Below are 20,079 nucleotides of genomic sequence, written 5' to 3' on the forward strand. Positions count from 1 at the left end.
TAAAACATCGACCATAAATAAGTTGGAGGCCTTTAAAATGTGGATCTACCGAAGAATTCTCAAAATTTCGTATCCTCAATCGCATACCTCAAACTAAGAAGTGCTGCACAGAATAGACAAGGCAAGAGAACTTTTCAACGCAGTGAAAGTTAGAAAAACATCATACCTGGGCCACATACTGAGAAATAATAAGTACCAATATGCTCAACTTATAGTGAAAGGAAAGATCAAGGGAAAGAGAGGACTAGGAAGGAAAAGACTATCGTGGCTCAGAAATATCCGACAATGGACAGGGTTAAATTTTGAACAGCTAATAAGAGCAGCTGAAGACAGAGAAGAGTTTGCAATTGTAGTAGCCAACCTCCATTGAGGAGACGACACTTTAAGAAGAAGAAACCAGAAGATTAGTTCTAATAAAATTTTATTTTTAATATTGTTAATATTAAAAGTAAAACTTTCGTTCATTTTTAACAGATGCCGCTACGGCATCCATGTCGTCATGATCTTTCGTTTGTGGATCGAGGCTGGCGGCCAGAATTTTAGTGGTTCAGAGAGAATCAAATATGCGCTCTCTGAAGAAACTCTTAGAAGAGTTGAAACTAGTTAGAGTGCTTTTGGTACTCTCTGAACTAACTAAATCCAAATACAGGCCGTAGAAGAATGTCCTGGATGAGAAATTTGAGAGAGTGGTTTGGCTGTACCACTAACGAATTGTTCAAAACAGCAGTAAATAAAATTAGAATCGCCCTAATGATATCCAATCTCCGATAGGAGAGGCACTCAAAGAAGAAGAAGAACTAAGTAAAATAAGGCGGCTCTTGTTTCGGTTCACAACGAAATGATTATTTATTATTTTTAGTAGTTCTACTCCTATTCTAAGTATTGGGAAATAATCTTTGTTGTAATTTTACCGTGCAGGACAGGCGGGTAGTGAGACACAACCTGATATATATCCCTCGGCTTTCATAGGTCCGGCGACTCATCTTTCATAGCTCCGGCGATTCGTTGGCTTGCAAATTTTATTAGTTGTAATAAAATTTTATTTTTAATATTGTTAATATTACAAGTGAAACTTTCGTTCGTCATAATTTTTATAATATATTTGATTATTTTTTTCACCTGTCAAATTCTGACGTTTTTGCTTTTTCAGCCAATCACCACGCGTCGTTCTAGCCAATCATTGAGTGTAATACTGATAAAACAGCCTCTTCCTTGATAAAACAGTCTCTTCCCTGATAAAACTTAAGGTACCCTAAATTTAAAAATATAAAATAATTTATCTATAACCTACTTAAGACATTGATCCTAGTTGTCTTAAAAATATTTCACAGATGCCCGTATTTACTAATAATACATATTGGTTCACAAAATAATCTTTTCAAATACCACTCGTCCTCTAAATTTTGCTTGATAAATTTTTTCGTTTTCATACTTAAACTTCTTTATTTAGGGTAAAATCACTCAAACAAACCGAAATGGATAAAATCACTCGTCCTTCGGACTCGTGGTTTTATCATTCGGTTTGTTTTCGTAATTTTACCAAATAAAGAAGTTTTCGTGAAAACAAAAAAATTTATCGATAAAATTTAGAGGACTCGTGATATTACCTTTGATAAAACTTATCTTTGGAGAAAAAATTTTAGTAAATGGGGCATTTTAAAACTTTTTTTATAATAGGTACACGCTCAATTTACTAATTTATAATATCCAGTTTTCTTTTTTTTCAAGTGCAGTATTCGTTTGGAAGGTTGTAATCATCAAGACTATATGCGTATTTTCAGAAGTGCTATCTTAAAGAGATAGTAATGATGCAGTTGCACAATTGCCGAAGAATATTTTCTATTGAATTTTTTTTCACTTACTATTTCTTGAATTCTACCTTGAAGTAATTGATACATTTACATCCTGAGTTTTTCCGTAAAACTGTTTCCGCTTTTCAATAATAAATATACCTGCCTACCTTCCTTTTTGGTTTGTCTTACCACCTCGACATTGGTGATTCAATGCACAAGTGAGATTCGTAATCTTCTGCGATAGGCCCAAAGTTTCCATTTTTTACATTGTTGTTCTTAAATGGCCATGATTTCATGGTGTAGTAAAGCAATGAGAAAACAACGTCGCATAAGGTGTATTCTCAGGTCTAAACTGAGAATTCGAATACAGAGTGGAATTCGTGCTCTAAACATCGCGTGCGTTCGCAAAAAGCATACTTCACGAACTGAAGTATGCTTTTTGCGAACGCACGCGATGTTTAGAGCAGGAGCGACAACGGAGCGAGTGCTATACATCGCGTAAGTTCGCAAAAAGTACTTCACGCACAGTTTCATACAATATTTTATCTACGATAAACAAATAAAAAAACTGTAACTCTTCGTCACTGGAATTAATTTCTTTTAGAACTTTTAGAACTTTGACATTTAAAAATTCTAACTTCTTTCAAACCACAAAACTGTCAAAACTTTTGTCGTAATTTATTGCTGACAATGCCATCACCATGAAAACGCGACAGTTAAGGTTATTTGATTAGGTATATGAAAGTGTGTCAAAAACAAGTGTGAAGGGTTTAAAGTGTGCGTGAAGTAACAATGTATTTTAAATGGGATTTACTTTCTCGCACTGTTTTTGACATACTTTCATATAATCAAATATCCTTAACTTTCGCGTTGTCATGGTGATGACATAATGAGCAATAAATTACAACAAAATTAGAATTTGTAAATGTCAAAGTTCTAAAAATTGTATAATAGAAATGAATTCCAGTGACGAAGAGTTACAGTTTCTTTATTTGTTTATCGTAGATAAAATATTGTATAAAACTGTGCGTGAAGTACTTTTTGCGAACTTACGCGATGTATAGCACTCGCTCCGTTATCGCTCGTGATCTAAACATAGCGTGCGTTCGCAAAAAGCATACTTTACAAATTGTTTCATAAATAACTATTTTAGTATTTTTTAGATTTAATAAAAGTGTATTATGGGGTTCTGATGGGGTAGTGATGCGTCTCAAATAGCCTCTCCTACTCAAATGTCAACCTGACCTTCACGTTGGTGAACCCTGTTACCACAAACGAGGCTCTGACGACCGAGTATCAGCGGAATAACTGTAACAACTGGAATTAAGGAAATGTAATTCCGATAAAAACCGGCCAACACGTCTTGGCAAGCGCGGCAGGTTTTAAAATCACGCCAAATACCCCCTAAAACAAAATGAAAATGTCATTATCTAAAAGTGAAGTACCCCAGGCAAGTAGGAAAAAACTTCCAGAATCTCGCACTAAACTGATAGTCTGTCCCACGAACTCGGATTCTGGGGGGGACAAGATTATGACAAGTAAACATACCAAACCTAGAAAACCCTTAAAACTCAACGTCGCTACATATAATGCTAGATCCCTGGCAACTGAAGAACGAATCATAGAGATGGAAGCAGAAATGTCGAAAATTAAATGGGATGTGATAGGCGTCAGCGAGGTACAACAGAGAGGAGAAAGCCTGAAAAAGCTGAAATCAGGTCATTTATTCTATCAGATCGGTAGTGAAACTGAAACAACAGGAGGCGTTGGCTTCTTTGTACATAGAAAGCATGAAAGCAACATCATATCAGTAAAAAGTTTCTCTACTAGAGTAGCTTCTTTAACCTTAAAACTAAATAAACGGTATGCCTTAAAAATCGTACAGGTATATGCCCCAACAAGTGACCATGCGGACTACGAAGTAGAGGAATTCTACGATGACATTGTTCTAGCCTTAAATGATACAACAACACACTATACCATAATATGCAGTGACTTTGACGCTAAAATGGGGAGAAAGGCAGACGATACAGAAACATCACTGGGAAAATTTGGTTTGGGAGATAGAAACGAACGCGGTGAAACTTTACTTAGTTTCCTGCTGGAGAAAAATCTATTTCAAATGAATAGCTTCTTCTACAAGAAAGAACATCGTAGATGGACGTGGCAGAGCCCAAATGGAAAAACTAGAAACGAGATCGATTTTATAATCACCGACAAGAAGCAAATCTTTAAAGACGTTACAGTTCTAAACCAGTTTTCAACAGGTAGCGACCACAGAATGGTAAAAGCCTCTATAGAAATAGACCTTGGGAAAGAGAGATACCGCATGATCAAAAAGAAGTCCACAACTACCTGGACCGAGCCTAAAAATATAAATGCATTTGAAGAACATATCAACAGCATTCTCGAAAGCGACAGGAATACAGACCTAAATGTTAACACCCTTAATGACATTATAATACAAGCTATAGAAGAAAGCTAGAAGATACACTGCCAAAAGACATCACATAACAAAAGAGTAAGCCCCCAAACACAAGCATTAATGGAAGAGCGGAGAAAAATGCAAAGTAATAGAAATAAAGAACACCACGAACTTAGAGAGATAAGTAAAAGAATACAAAAATCTATTAGGACGGACAACCGAAAATATAAAAACGAACAAATTCAACAAAAAATTGAAAATAACAAGAGCCTCAAAGTTCTAAGAAGAAAATTAACAAATGGCAAAAAAGAAATTACCAAATTAAAGGATAGAGATGGAAATATCATCATCAACAGAGATGAATTATTAAGGGTAGTAGAAGACTTCTATACAGAACTGTACAACAGCCAACAAAACCATGATGAGTCGCTAGAAGATTCAGGAAAAAGGTTAGTCAACCAAGGATCGGAATTGATGCCTGATATATCAACAGACGAAATCAGGAACACATTGAGAAAAATGAAAAGAAATAAAGCTCCGGGAGAAGACAATATCGTTATAGAAGCCGTAAAGATTGGAGGAGACAGACTTTTAAACAGCATAAAGGAATTGTTCAACTTATGCCTGCACCAAAGTGAAACACCTACAAGATGGCACAGTGCACTTACCATCTTATTACACAAAAAAGGCGATCCAACAGACCTCGAAAATTACCGGCCCATAAGCCTATTAGACCACCTCTACAAGTTATTCACAAGAATAATAACAAATAGACTGGAAACAAAATTGGATTTTTACCAACCTAGAGAACAGGCGGGTTTTAGGAAAAACTTTGGCACTAACGACCACCTACACTGCATAAAAGGAATTATAGAAAAATCTATCGAATACAACCGACCATTGGTCCTAGCTTTCGTAGACTTTCGCAAAGCATTTGATACGATTGAAATTAACAGCATAATGAGAGCATTGGAGGAAAGTTGTATAGATTATCGGTACTCCAAACTGATAGCGAACATATACAATAATGCAACCATGGCCGTCCGACTACACAAAGATACCAAATCTATAAAAATCAAAAGAGGAATTAGACAGGGAGATACGTTATCTCCCAAACTCTTTACGGCAGTCCTTGAACATGCTTTCAAACGATTGGAGTGGGACGCCAAAGGAATAAATGTCGACGGTGAAAGGCTCTCCCACCTACGATTCGCAGACGACATAGTTCTTATAACAGACAACTTAAAAGAGATTAGAACTATGCTTACTGAGTTAGATGCCGCATGTAAAAAAGTTGGTTTAAACGTAAATTTTGGAAATACACAATACATGACAAACCTGGTACCAAGCGAAAATCCAAAAGTCGACGTCAACGAAATAGCATTGGTCCATAAATATAAATACTTAGGGCATGAAATCCAAATTGCCAGGGACAATCAAACTGCTGAATTACAGAGAAGGATTACCTTAGCATGGGCCGCATATGGAGCTCTATCAGACATCTTCAAGAGCAACTTGCCAAATTATTTGAAAAGGAAGACGTTCTACCAATGTGTGCTTCCAGTCATGACTTACGGCGCTGAAACATTATCGTTAACCCAGGCCACAGCAACGAAACTTAGAGTGGTCCAAAGAAGAATGGAACGGTCACTACTTGGACTGACTCTCAGAGACAGGGCCAGAAACGAAGAAATCAGAAGAAGGACAGGCGTCACAGATGTCATAGAGCGAGTAGCATGGCTGAAGTGGAATTGGGCGGGTCATGTAGCCAGAATAAAGGACGGGAGGTGGACCCAAAAAATTACAGTGTGGAGACCAAGAGAAGACAGAAGAAGTAGAGGTAGACCACCTACACGATGGACAGACGACGTCAAAAGGATTGCTGGGAATTGGTTGCAGAAAGCCCAAGACCGACAAAATTGGAAGAAATTAGGGGAGGCCTATGTTCAACTTTGGATGCAGAAGGCTGGATGATAATGATGAATAAATTATTATACTCAAGAGAGGTACCTCTAGGAATAATTAAAAGGATCGAAAACATCTACCAGAACAACACAATAAAAGTAAAAGTGGAAGATGAACTAACTGACCCAATTGAATCCGGCAATGGGATAAGACCTTGAGTCCTTTATTGTTCAACCTGATCGTGGACGAAATAATAAAAAAGTAAGAACTAAAAAAGGATACCAAATGGGAGAAAAACAACTTAAAATAATCTGATATGCAGACGATGCAACACTAATCTCTCAAAGTGGAGATGATTTACAACGTATGCTGCACCAATTTAACATAACCGCCAAAAAATATAACATGTTAATTTCCTCAAAAAAAAATGCATGGTTATAACAGAAAATCCAATAAGATCTGGATCTGGAGCTGGAGCTGAAAGGTCAGATAATAGAACAAGTGATGGAATTTAAATATCTAGGTAATACACTCTCTAACTACGGAAGGCTCGAAACAGAAGTCGAAGATCAAGTGAATAGAGCAAACAGAGCCGCAGGTTGCCTGAATGACACAATATGGAGAAATAAAAATATCGGAAAAGAAATGAGAGGCAGATTTTACGAAGTCATCAGACCAATAACATAGGTACGCGGCAGAAACACGACCCGACACAGATTTCTCGAAACAGCGTAGATGAAAACTCTTCGAAAAATCGATGTTAAGACTCTACTCTATAGGACAGAGCTAGAAGTACAGATATACGACAGTGATGCAAAGTGGATAGCATTAATAACTGGGTAAGAAACAGAAGAATAGAGTGGAATGACCACATAAGCCGAATGACAACAAATAGAGTAGTAAGGACAGCGAGAGACGGTTCCCCAATAGGAAGACGATCAGTGGGAAGACCACGAAAACGATGGAACGACAACTTACTAGAGACACATTGGAAAAACAGACAAAGTCACGTCTATACAAAAAGAAGAAAAAGATATTTTACTTACCCTCGGGATAATAAAGTAGACTTCCAATCTTAACGTAACCTGTGTCAGGAATCCGAAGTTCGCAGTGTATTAATGATCCGATAATAAGGGACTTCCTATTAACGGTGGCTGTTATGTAGGTGGAGAAACGACCAGAGGTGTGTCTATCAACATCCCAGTGTAGAACTGGTAAATTCTTTCTACAAAATAACAACCACATAGTACATTATTTCACGGTTTTTGCTCTAAATTTTAAAGAACCGCTGAAATTGACATGAAATTTGGCATACGCATAGCTTACATGTCAAAGAAAAAAAGTGATACTGTGCCGATGTGTGTTTTGCCCTGGGGGTGACTTTCACCCCCTCTTGGGGGTGAAAAAATATATGTCCAAAATAAGTCCGGAAATGGATAAACTGACTAATTTTAAGTAACTTTGGTTCTATAGAGCTTTTTCGCCAAGTCAAACACTTTTCGAGTTATTTTCGAGTGAATATGTTCATTTTTCAACAAAATAACCACATTTTCAGACGGTTTTTCGCAAATAACTCAAAAAGTAGGTATTTTGCCGAAAAAAACGTTCTTAGCAGAAATATAGCCTGTAAAAAAGTAAAAAAAAAATGGTGTACGCGTGAGGTCTCTGGACCTCGTAGAACCAGAGTTATAGCCAATGAAAAATAGGTTCATATTCGCCAAATTTCAAATAAAATATTTCGACGTGAAATATCCAATAAATTAAGCACTTTTTGGGGAAAACCCATTATAACTTTTCTAAAGTTTCTAAAAAAAGCTTTATTTCTGTTTTTATAAAAAGTTTCTAGCATCAAATTTAAGCAAGTTACGCTCAAAATAAAGTTGGTCCCTTTTGTTTTGGCAAAAAAACTTGGGAAGAGCACCACCTAATTAGAAACTTAAATGAAATTAGTCGTTACCGCTCCACAAATTATTTTCTTTATGTTGTGTTTATATGATCTGTAAGTTTCATCGATTCAAAGTGCTTATTTTTGAACAAATTTGGTTTCAAAGTAAAATTTTCAAAAATTTTAATTTTGAAAAATATGCTTTTTTTCAAAATAACTTAAAAATTGTTAGATACCAAAAATCTCAAAAAACAAAACAGTCAGCCTTGCTTTTCTGAATATCCTATATTCTTTTGTTTTTCTGTAAGACAAAAATTGATTCAGATTTGGTGTTTCTAAATTTGCATACATTCGTGATCAGTGACTCGTTTAACCCCTTTTAACTACAGCCCTTTCAAAAATAAGGACTTTGAACCAATGAAACTTACAGATCATATAAACAATACATACACGAGTCAAGAAACTTGTGAAGTCGTAACGATTAAGTTCATTTGAGATACTAATTAGGAGGTGATTTTCCCGATTTTTTTTACCAAAAAAAAGAGACTAACTTTATTTTGTGCGTAATTTGTTTACTTTTGATGCTAAAAATTTCCTTTATAAAATAAAAATGAAGCTTTTTTTAAACACTTTAAATAAGTTGTAATGAGTTTTCCCCGAAATGTGCTTCATTTTTGGTTATTTCACGTTAAAGTATTCCATTTGGAATTTGACGAATATGAACCTATTTTTCATTAGCTATAACTCTGCTTTTACTAGGTATAGAGACGTGATATATACACCATTTTTTAAAATTCTTTACAGGCTATGTTTTTACTAAGAATGTGTTTTTCGACAAAATACTTACTTTTTGAGTTATTTGCGAAAAACTGTCTAAAAGCGTGGTCGAAAAAAATTTTGTTGAAAAAATGAACATATTCACTGGCAAATAACTCGAAAAATATTGACTTAATGATAAAACTCTATAGAACAAAAGTTACTTACAATTCGTCAGTTTATCCATTTCCGGATTACTTTGGTCGTATATTTTTCACCCCCAAATGGGGGTGAAAAGCACCCCCAGGGCAAAAGCACACATCGGCACAATATCACTTTTTTCTTTGACTTATTATCTATGTGTATGCCAAATGTCATGTCAATCCAAGCGGTTCTTTCAAATTTAGGGGTTTTGCAATATTTTACCGTTAAAGAACGTACTAACAAATTATTTGTGATAATGAAATAATTTATAATTAATTATAAATGGAAAATTTCAACACATTTTTGATGAGATTTTATCAATTTTTCAAAACTAGCAATATAAATTGAAGTATTGATAATGTGACCTTCTGCACACATAGCTACTAAAAAGAAACCAGGTGGTAACTTTAGTTACCAATTAGTTACTTTAGTAGTCACTGCCCATGTATTGTAATGAATGAGTATCCGCACACAGCTCTACTACTAGAAGTCCCCAAGCGACCTGCATGTCCAGTACGCTAGGCTCGCGCTGTCGACTGATCACTCCCGCATATAGACCGGCTGCTAACTAAGTAGTGCTGTGTGCGGACACTCATTAAAATACATGGGCAGTGACTACACTTAGTCTAAGAGCTAGTGAACCCTCCGACTAACGGTCGTCCTGTAAGGCTAGAAATTTGTCTAGTGATAATTCATAGCACGCCAAGGCTACAAACCATGACCTGGCAGGCATCAGCGGTGCACGTGTATCTACCAGGTGAATTGAAAAGTGCAAATTTAGGGGGTAAAATAAACTTTCTCCTGTAAGGTTTAAATTTAAGTATGTGTTTGAGTAAGTCATTTAGAAGAAATTTGTACAATGACAGGCGATTCTGAAGAGCATAAGACCTTGCCAGGCGAGGGGAAAGATTAGGGGTTTTTCCTAAAATTATTCTTTTTGCATCGAAAAATTTTTTTTAGGTTTTTTAAATCATTCCAAACAAAAAAGGTCTTTAGTGATTTTTCTCTAAGTTAATAGTTTTTGTTATATAAGCGAATGAAAATTTTGAAAATTGCGAAATCGGCCATTTTTAACTCTAAATCGGACATTTATCTAAAAATTTCAATGTTACCAAGGTACGTAGATATTCTTTAAACATTGATTGATGAAATCCCGAAGAGTTTTTTGCAATCAAATATCGAAAACCGCCAGTTCTCCTTTTTTGCCATGTCTTCCTGGCTTTTCTTTTTCTTTGCACCAGTTCTCGAATTTCTTTGGGATAATTTTGTCCTTTCGTTTTTCTTATAATTTGTTTGGTATTATTCCAAGCTGCTTGTTGTATATTTATGGTTAGTGTCTCTGTTTCTTCATCAAGTTGTTCATTAGTTTTTATTGGTACATTAAGCTCAATTCTGTCACTTAACTCCTGTCTAAAGCTAGCCCAGTCCGTTCTGTTATTGGTTAATGTTGGGTTATTTTCTCTTAGTATTATATGCTCACTGATTGTGAGTAGTATTAGAGAGTGATCAGAACTGAGACCATCAACTTCTTCTATTTTCATAAAATTTGTTGCAACTTTTCTTGAAATGAAAAAGTCAATTAAGTCGGGTGTTTTATTTTGATCAGTGGGCCAATATGTTGGTTTTCCAGTAGAGTGCCATTTGCCGTTTATCTTTTCTATTGCTGCATGTAATTCTCTACCCTTTGTATTGGTTAACCTTGAACCCCATACAGTGTTTTTAGCATTAAAGTCTGCACCAATAATAAATTTTTCTCCAAGCGTGTTAAGCAAATGGACATAATTTTCTTTTTTTAGATTATGTTTGGGTGGAAAATATGCAGCTGCTACTGTTACTTCATATTTTTTTGTTTTGACACTTACACTAGCTGCCTGGATGGCTTCAGTCTCTATATTTTCTCTTTCGAAGTGAATTAGATTATTCTTTACGATTATTGCTGCTCCTCCACTAGCTGTGTTTCTAGGGTGAAGAGCTTGATATATTTGGTATCCTCTCAGTTTAATATATGTTTGTTTAGTGAAGTGTGTCTCTGATATTAAACATATAACGATTTTTTGGTTATTTAAGGTAAACAGCATCCCCTGCTGATGTTGTAAGAGGCCGTTTGCGTTCCAATGTAATATTCTTAACTCTTCCACCATTTTATCGTCTACTAGTTTCTATGCTATTTAACCTTTCTAGGATTTTTTTATTGAATTCTTCTTGATTGTTCATGCGTTCTATTAGTATGTGTAGCATGTTTGATATCGAATTGAGATCATTCTCTACTAGTTGTTTTGGCTCGTTAGAGGCTATTTGGGCATATGTTTGGTTTTGGTTAACCTCTCTTGGATGGATTTGCGTAGGATTCTCCATGTCTGCTGCCTTGTTTTGTAGTTTGGTTGTAGGTCTCTGTTTGTTCCGTAATTTTTGAAGAGCTATAGCAGTGGTGCAACCTCTATAACTAGCTGGGTGGGCACCACCACAGTGTTCGCATTTGGGTTCTTTATTTTGTGGCTTCTTACAATCTTTTGTTAAATGTTTCCCGATGCATTTTACGCATCTCGGTTCTCTTCTGCAATAATTTTGTGTATGTCCGTACTCTTGACACCGTTTACATTGTGGAATCAAATTCGGTTTTCTGAAAGCTTCTATCGGTCACTTTCATGTTTAAAATTTCGGTAATTTCATTAACTTTTTAAACATTTTTTTTGTACTTTCCTCTTTACTAAAAGTAAGTGCAAAAAGTGGCAGTGGCGATTTGTCCTTTCCTCTTAGTAATTGGGTTACGTTTTCTATTTTATATCCCTTATTTTTTAGGTCTTCCATTATGTTCTTAACTTGGCAAGTTTGATGCAGTTTTCTTGCAACCACTTTTAGAGGTCTATTTTGTTTATCTTCAAATGAATACCATTCTAGATTTGTGTCATTTAGAGTCTTGGTTAGGTTTCTGTAGCTATTTTCGTCTTTGACATTAATTTTTATATTTCCACCTGCAAGCATGCTAGTTTGATAAGATATTTGCTTACCTGATAAGTGGCTGACTAGGGTGTCGTATTTTTCCAATTTGTTTATAATGACTGGTGGTGGTTTACGTACCGTTTGTGTCTCGTCTGGTTTACATCTCTGTTGGTGGGGGTGGGGCTGTACTTCTTTTGGGGAGTTGCTTATCTTTCTTTTTTTTTTGCATTTTGGACTCGAATCCATTCCGTTTCTTTACTTAGTTCTTCGTCGTCGATGCGATATTCTATATCTTCATTGTGCTGTTGTTTTTCTTCGCCTATCTTCTTTTATAGGGTATCTATTTGGATTTTCATTTGTTGTATGACGACAAGTAGATTTTCTCTTTCTTGTTTTTCCTGTAACCAGGCGTTGTATAACATCTGCTCATTTTGAGTTCTAGCTTGATTCTCAGTAAAGAACACTTGATTTTGTTGAAAAAGTAATGTTTCACTTGATGTTGTCGGTAGGGAAACCATATTGTCTTTTTCTATATTTCAGTACACCCATCTCACACTATGGCCCAAGATTGCCTGGACTATTCCAGGCCATATATTCCATGAAATATTTACCTTTAATAAAACAATTTTTTAAGAAACAATTTGGCTTATTTCTTATCAAAAACTAGTTAATTACAAAAATTCCACAAGAAAATAGCTTCAGAACAACATATATCAACTTAAACACCGCCTAACAGAGCTACTCAGTACAAAGTACAGTCAAGAAGTGACCGTTTTATTAATTTTCAGTAGCGTAGTGTGCGAGCCATAGTTGATAATCAGTTGATAATTCTAGTTACCAACTAGTTTAGTTTCTTTTTAGTAGCTGTGTGTGCGAACGGCCTTAGTATTTCCAATCGCTCAAGCGCCCCTAACATAACTTAACGACCTCTTAAGTAACCAGGACAGATGGCTTCACGTGCCCTCCTATGCACGGTGCCATCCCCAAGGATAAAACTAAAATAATTGAACCAAAATTATAAATATAACATTTAAGCTGTAATACGTACCAGGGATGTGAAAAACATCTAAACCCTGATATTCAAACTGGGAAACCAGATGCATTATGTAGAATCATACAGACCAATATCATTACTACAAATTACCTGCAAACTGTTTGAAAAGATACCGCTAATAAGAATGACCAAAATAAATTATTTCACCCCATCATCTCGGATTCCGTAATAAACATTCCACAATAGATCAAGTATATCGTATAAAAAACATTTAACATAGATTTTTTGAAAAAAAAAAGCTATTTTTTAGCCATTTTCCTAGACATAGCAAAATCATTTGATGAAGTGTAGCACAAAGGTTTGGTACTAAAAATGAAAAGATATACTAACTACGCCCAGCTAATAAACTCATGCTTGAAACATAAAATCCTTCAGTCAAATAAAAAAGCAAATATTTAGTAGATACGCCTGTTCAAAGCAGTTATCCCACAGAACAGTGTTCCGGCAGCAATGCTGTGTTTATTTATTATATGCTTGTGGCAACCCTGCGACGAAAAACGTTATACTGTCTATATATATTTAAAAAGGCCAAATCAAGAACGCATCATCTATTCGCAAAATTAAATTCCAACAGAGGGCGCTCAAAATTTCAAAGATGGACGACAACTCTAGGAAAATAATTAATTTTGTCATTTGACCTCACAGTTCTAAAACGGTAAATTAAAATCATTTACAGGAGTGTTTTGCCAAAGTAACCACTAAGTTTTGCCACTAAGGCATCTTATAAGTTAAAGACGACTCAAAATTATGTTTAATCTGTATGCATTCATTAAAATTTGATGCTAACTACTGATTTGTTTTTACCTTTTTTCATAAAAAAATCTGGCCTCCCGATAATCACACAGCGTTCTAAAAATTATTAATCTATCTTAGGATTTCTAATTTTGTTTTTAATTTAATTAATAGGTGCACTACAGTTTATTTTACACCAACAGATAACAATTTTTAATTAAATAAAAACTGGAAACTTGGAAACTAAGTAGGTGAATTTATTTTATAATAATTGTGTTCTAGAAATTACGAGGTGGTCGGGATATTTTGCATAATAATGTACATTCTATGGACAGAATATATACTACATTTTATTTATTTATTTAATTTTGCGGTCGCTTAAACATTAAAAAAATACTACGTTTAATACAAACCTTAAATTAACAAAATGTGAGATTTGGCATTGGTTAATTTAGGTCATTACGTAGAGTATAATAGAAATGAATACTGAGGAACACTGCAATAGTTTTTTAAGTCGAAATTATTGTTAATTACAACATAAACTGACCGCAAATATGTACACAAATTAATGGCAAAGTCAATGTTTTCCTAGAGTTGATGCTTTTCAAATTCGCCACCAGGCGTCGCGCAATTTGCGGTTCCTCGCCAATCATAGGCGTAACCAGGATGATTCTAAGGGGGGGGTTACAACTACTGGAAAGGGGGGTTACAACTACTGGAAGGTCTCTGAGGGGTATGGTGTTAAGCGTATAGAGCTCAAAGTACATCTCAATGGGGGGGGTTGTAACCCCCAAACCCCCCTGGTTACGCCTATGTCGCCAATACGTATCTCCACCATACTGGACGACAACTCTAGGAAAATAATTCATTTTGTCATTTGACCTCACAGTTCTAAAACGTTAAATTAAAATCATTAAATTAACAAAATGTGAGATTTGGCATTGGTTAATTTAGGTCATTACGTAGAGTATAATAGGAATGAATACTGAGGAACACTGAAATAGTTTTTTAAGTCAAAATTATTGTTAATTACAACATAAACTGACCGCAAATATGTACACAAATTAATGGCAAAGTCAATGTTTTCCTAGAGTTAATGCTTTTCAAATTCGCCACCAGGCGTCGCGAAATTTGCGGTTCCTCGCCAATACGTATCTCCACCATACTGTAAGTTATTGGCCATAAAAATATCTGCTATAAAATTTAATTTGCATTACAATTAATTGTGGCTTAATGACCTATAAACTTATAACTTAAATATAAGATGATGTATTGGTTATTAGAAATAACCTCACAACGTACAATAAAAAACAAGTTATTAGTCTACAAACCAACAACTAGTATAAAACCTAAAGCATGTAGTGTATGGGACTGTGTTAACAGAGTAACTTTTCTTACCTCGGAATGGTCCAAAACCGAATAGTAAGAAATATAGTCAACGTTCCATGGTATATCATCTAATGATATGATGCCTGCAGCCGGGGTTGGGCAGATCAACCGCAGAGGATCGAACGAGTTTCCATGGCGGTGCAACCCCACTACATGCTACCTCTCCATTGGATGGTTACCGAGCATGTATTTAAGACGAGAAAGGAGAATTAAATCAGTTTCTCTTCTCGTACTGAACCAGGAAGAACTCAAACGGCAGAGATACAATGGATTGAATTGGAACTTTGTCGGCGTGGGCGCGCTCTGTAGTGAGGAGCGCCGGAACTGTATCCGCAGTGAGCGGTAGTGGCCATCTCCAATCGGGAGATGGTGGATGAGTGACTATGTGTCGGTGTTTGATTATTATCGCATTGGATTGAAATGTGATAAGCTACGAGTCTGTAGATAGATTGATTCCGTGTAGCATGATTGCGATTGTATATACTGTGTTGTTATCATATTTGTTAAAATAGTTATAAATATAAATTTATTTCTTTTGCAGCTTGCTCCTGAACGGGACGAAGATAGAATTATATTTTATTTTGTTATTTTTAATTTTGAACTTTATATAAATATCCTGAATATATTTATTTTATTTTTAACCTGTGTTTTACTGGGTCTGTTGTCCTGAAAGGACTATCCGTCACAATCAAAGGAAAAACTTACATTGGGAACTCAGCATGTTAACAATTAAAAAAGAAATAAGAAGGATTGTCACACACTGGCGAGCAAACTTTTTTAATGGGGGGCCACAAAGTTAAAAAAATTCTATAGAAGAGACACAATTATAGAAAAAATGCATTTTGTGTTAAAGCTATATGTATATACTATCCACGTCGATGGACACTTGGCGGGCCGGATTAAATACTTTCGCGGGCCGAAGTTGGTCCGCTGGCCATACTTTGCCCATCACTGAGTCAAGAGTCACGAAGAACGTTTCCAGAACCATATAAACTGTCATATAATTAAAAACTAGTTCATGGGCTCAAACGCACTAAATCTTTCGAACATATATGTGATAAGTAAGTAGATAAGTCAGGTACTTTGAAGTTCAAAGTACATAGGAACGTATGCATAAGCTGGGTTGAAGTAGAAAGTACCTAGCAACGTATATACCATTCGTATGTTCTTTGAACTTCAACGTACATAGTAACCTATATTACCCGTTCCTATGTACATTGACTTCAAAGTACATAGGCACGTATGCGTATGCATAAGCTGGGTTGAAGTAGAGCAACGTATATACTGTTCGTATGTTCTTTGAACTTCAACGTACATAGCAAAGTATATTCTTCAAAGTAACTTCAAAGTACATAGCGACGTATGTTACACGTTTCTATGTACATTGAACTTCAAAAACATACCGTATATTGATATGTTCATATTGAAATTCAACGTACATAGCAACGTATGTTAGACGTTCCTAAGTAATTTGAACTTCAACGAACATAACGTATATTTTACACGTTCCTATGTACAGCTGGTTCCAAAGAAAACTGATACTGCTCTTAAAGCGTATTTTGTAGAAAATTGAGCAGTGTGTTTTGAAGGATAAATACTTATTATTTACATGCTGTCACTGTCACTGCCAAACCTTAAAATTTGTCAGAAAACTTATTCTGTTCAACCTTAAAAAATGGCTGTTTGTTTGTTTATTTTATTATTTGTCTGTCCTAATAAATATAATATAATGTCAGACCAATCATACACTGCTCAAAATGACCAAATCTTACTAAGAGTCGTATCAGTTTTTTTAGGAACCAGCTGTACTTTGATCTTCAAAGAACATAACGTATATTTTACACGTTCCTATTTTCTTTGAACTTCAAAGCACCTAGCAACGTATTTGAATTTATTATCGAAATTTGTGTCATGCACTTTCGCTCCTGGGCGCCCTTGGGAAAAATTAAATTTTCAGATGCAACAAAGTATTATTTAAATTCAATATAATTATTTTCAAATTAAACAAGGTAATGAATTTCTTATCGAAATTTGTGACATGCACTAAATATTCAGATGCAACAAAGTATTACATATTTAAATTCAATACAATTATTTTCAAAGTTAACTAGGTAATGAATTTCTTATCAAAATTTCCATCTCATCATTTCATACAGCTCTTTTCCATCCATTGTGTAAAAAGACAAATGAAATTGATATACTTTCCAATTTAGATTGATAGGTAAATCAGAATGGAGATGGATCTAATTTTTCTTTACAGTACAAATCTACGCTATTAGACGATTTTGGACTAGTGTTTTCTACTACACCGAGTGGAGATTGATCTAACTTATACAATTCTGGTTTAAAGTTTTCTAATAAATTAGATTCTGATTAGTAGAAAAGAATTTGAGGAGACTTTATGTAAGGCTATGGATTTTCGACAAAAACAAAAATAATGTTGACAATCATAACAAAATTTATTATTCATTAAAAATTATATCAGATTTAAATTGTGTACCTGAATATTTCTCCACGTAGAGGTATGTCCTGCTCGCGTAGTTTTCTTACTAATGTTCGGTGGAGTACTGGTCTAAGAGCTAGCAACGTTTTCGAGAAATCATTTTAAGACGGCTAATTCTTTCATATATTGTTCCCTATGCTTCCTCGAACACCGTACCGGCCATCTGGCTGCTAATACAGGTTGCGTTCATTACTGCGCAAAAAGCTTAGTAGATCCGCTATAGTAATAGATAGCAATAAAAGTTAATAACAAAAGTTCTAGCTAACTTTGCGCTTCACATTACAAAATTAGAATATTACAAGCTGTCCGATAACATAGTGGCAGACCAAACTTTTGTTTTTTAAATGAAACATCCCATATTTTATTTTTAATTCGAAATCTTCTTAACTTCACCATCCCAAAAATATAAAGGTTTGTTATGTTATACAGGGTATTTAAAAAGTTATAACCAATACTCAATGAAAATCGTAATAAGTTCAACTCCCTGTATAAATAAAAATAAGTATAACAGTAATGGTTTATTGGTGCCATATTTTTTTGTTGATTGTCAAAGTTTATAAAAATGGTTGATATTGCTAATTTTCTTTATGTCGAAAAGGTAAGTCAAAACGCAAGTACATTATATTCACAGTAATGTTAAATAGAACACCCTAATTAATAACTTGCTCAGAAAAATGAAAATATCTCGAAAACTGACAAATTTAGGCATAGGGAATATTATACAAAAATTAAAGTACGGTAATGATATTTTTCGATAGTAATATAAAATACTGGGTGTTCCATTTAAAATTTCTGAGAAAAGATTGTACTTGCGTTTTGACTCACCTTGTGTTCGATATACGGAAAATTAGCAATATCAACAATTCTTAAAAATTTTCACAATCAACAAATAAATATGGCACCAATAAACCATCACTGTTGTGCTTTTTTTATTTATACAGGGAGCTGAACTTGTTACGATTTTCATAAAAAATTGGATACAACTTTGTAAAAGCCCTATATGACATAACAAACCTTTATATTTTTGTGATCGGGAAGTTAAGAGGATTTCTAATATAAAATAAAATATAAGGTGTTCCATTTAAAAAAACATAAGTTTGGTCTGCCACTATGTTATCGAACACCCTGTAACAATCTAACTAATTTCTATTAACTACTAACAATATTGTCACAATTTTTATTATTACCTTTTCTTGCTATCTATTACTATAGTGGATCTACTGGGCTTTATCACACTCATCAATCACCCTGTATATTGAATTTAAATTATTTTAGGACGTTTGTCATTACTTTTTAAACCACAGAAATGTCTTGCAATTACAGTTCATATTTCTAATAATGTTTAAATAAAAAGTAATGACAAAAAAATTTTTCGAGTAAGGGTAAGCACAGAACAAGTAAGTCGCGGTGGAGGTGTAGGTCGCGGTAGATGCTACTAGTTAAGTCGCGGTCGATGTCAACAGCACATAGCAAGGAGGTCACCTGCGCTGTCAGTCGAGCTAGAACCACTATCAATTGGCTGTAAATAATAAGATCCTCCTTCATGTTTCAAAAATTTACTGAATTTAATTACTTTAGAAATTCAAAAATAAACTGAATACAAAAAAGGGATTATATAAAAAGTATCATCTCAGATCATCCATGTAGGCCGCGCAGTAGACATCCATGTAAACAGATTCATTTTATTTTCGAAAACATCGATGTAAACCTCCTAGACGCGCTAAACCTCCATCGCGACTTACCTGCTCTGTTCGCTTACGTTCATTACAATGTGTTTGTGTTACATGGATGTCGACAACGACCGCGACCGACACATACAGCTCCACCGCGACTTACTTGTTCTGTGCTTACCCTTACAATAATTTTAAATTCGATATATTATGTTTACCTGTACAAGTGTGCTGAGCAGTAATGAACGCAACCTGTATCAGTAGCCAGATGGTCGGTACGGTGTTCGAGGAAGCATAGGGAACAATATATGAAAGAATCAGCCGTCTTAAAATGATTTTTTTTCCGACGTTGCCAGCTCTTGGGGTTGAGTCCGCGAATCTTTACCCGTGCGTCATCATTTAAAGCATACGAAATAAGTCGGTGATAAGTCGGAAATTGAAATTTACTAAACGCAACAGCAAGTGACAGTAAGTGACTTGCTATTGGGTTTAGCAAATTTCAATTTCCGACTTATCATCGACTTATTTCGTATGCTTTAAATGATGACGCACGGGTAAAGATTCGCAGACTCAACTGTATGTCTGGAGTTCTGTCTGCGTATGATTGATTTCTTTACTATCTTATTTTTCCTATAACAGTACATAACAAATGTAATCGATTCATTTATTTATTACAATATTAAGATAGTACTTACAATTATCTCAAATATGTTGCCTGTTTTGTTTTTCCCCACTTGTGACGTCCCTTTAAATACCAGAGCAAATTTGTCAGGCACAAACGATTCGATTCAGGTTTCTCCCACCTCCGTGGCCCGTTTAGGCA

At 35.0% G+C, this 20,079-nt stretch overlaps 1 protein-coding gene across 3 annotated transcripts in view; it reads right to left on the minus strand.

Annotated features, from left to right (window-relative positions):
* LOC114330367 (uncharacterized) overlaps window positions 1-20,079 on the minus strand; it is a 249,884-nt gene that overhangs the window by 8,561 nt on the left and 221,244 nt on the right. For all 3 annotated transcript variants that reach the window (XM_050648541.1, XM_050648540.1, XM_050648542.1), the window contains exon 4: window positions 7,170-7,348. In XM_050648541.1, the coding sequence (XP_050504498.1) occupies window positions 7,170-7,348 (179 nt within the window). The remainder of the gene's footprint in view (window positions 1-7,169; window positions 7,349-20,079) is intronic.

The sequence above is a fragment of the Diabrotica virgifera genome, chromosome 4 (genome assembly GCF_917563875.1).
Source record: "Diabrotica virgifera virgifera chromosome 4, PGI_DIABVI_V3a".
NCBI classification, from domain to species: domain Eukaryota; kingdom Metazoa; phylum Arthropoda; class Insecta; order Coleoptera; family Chrysomelidae; genus Diabrotica; species Diabrotica virgifera.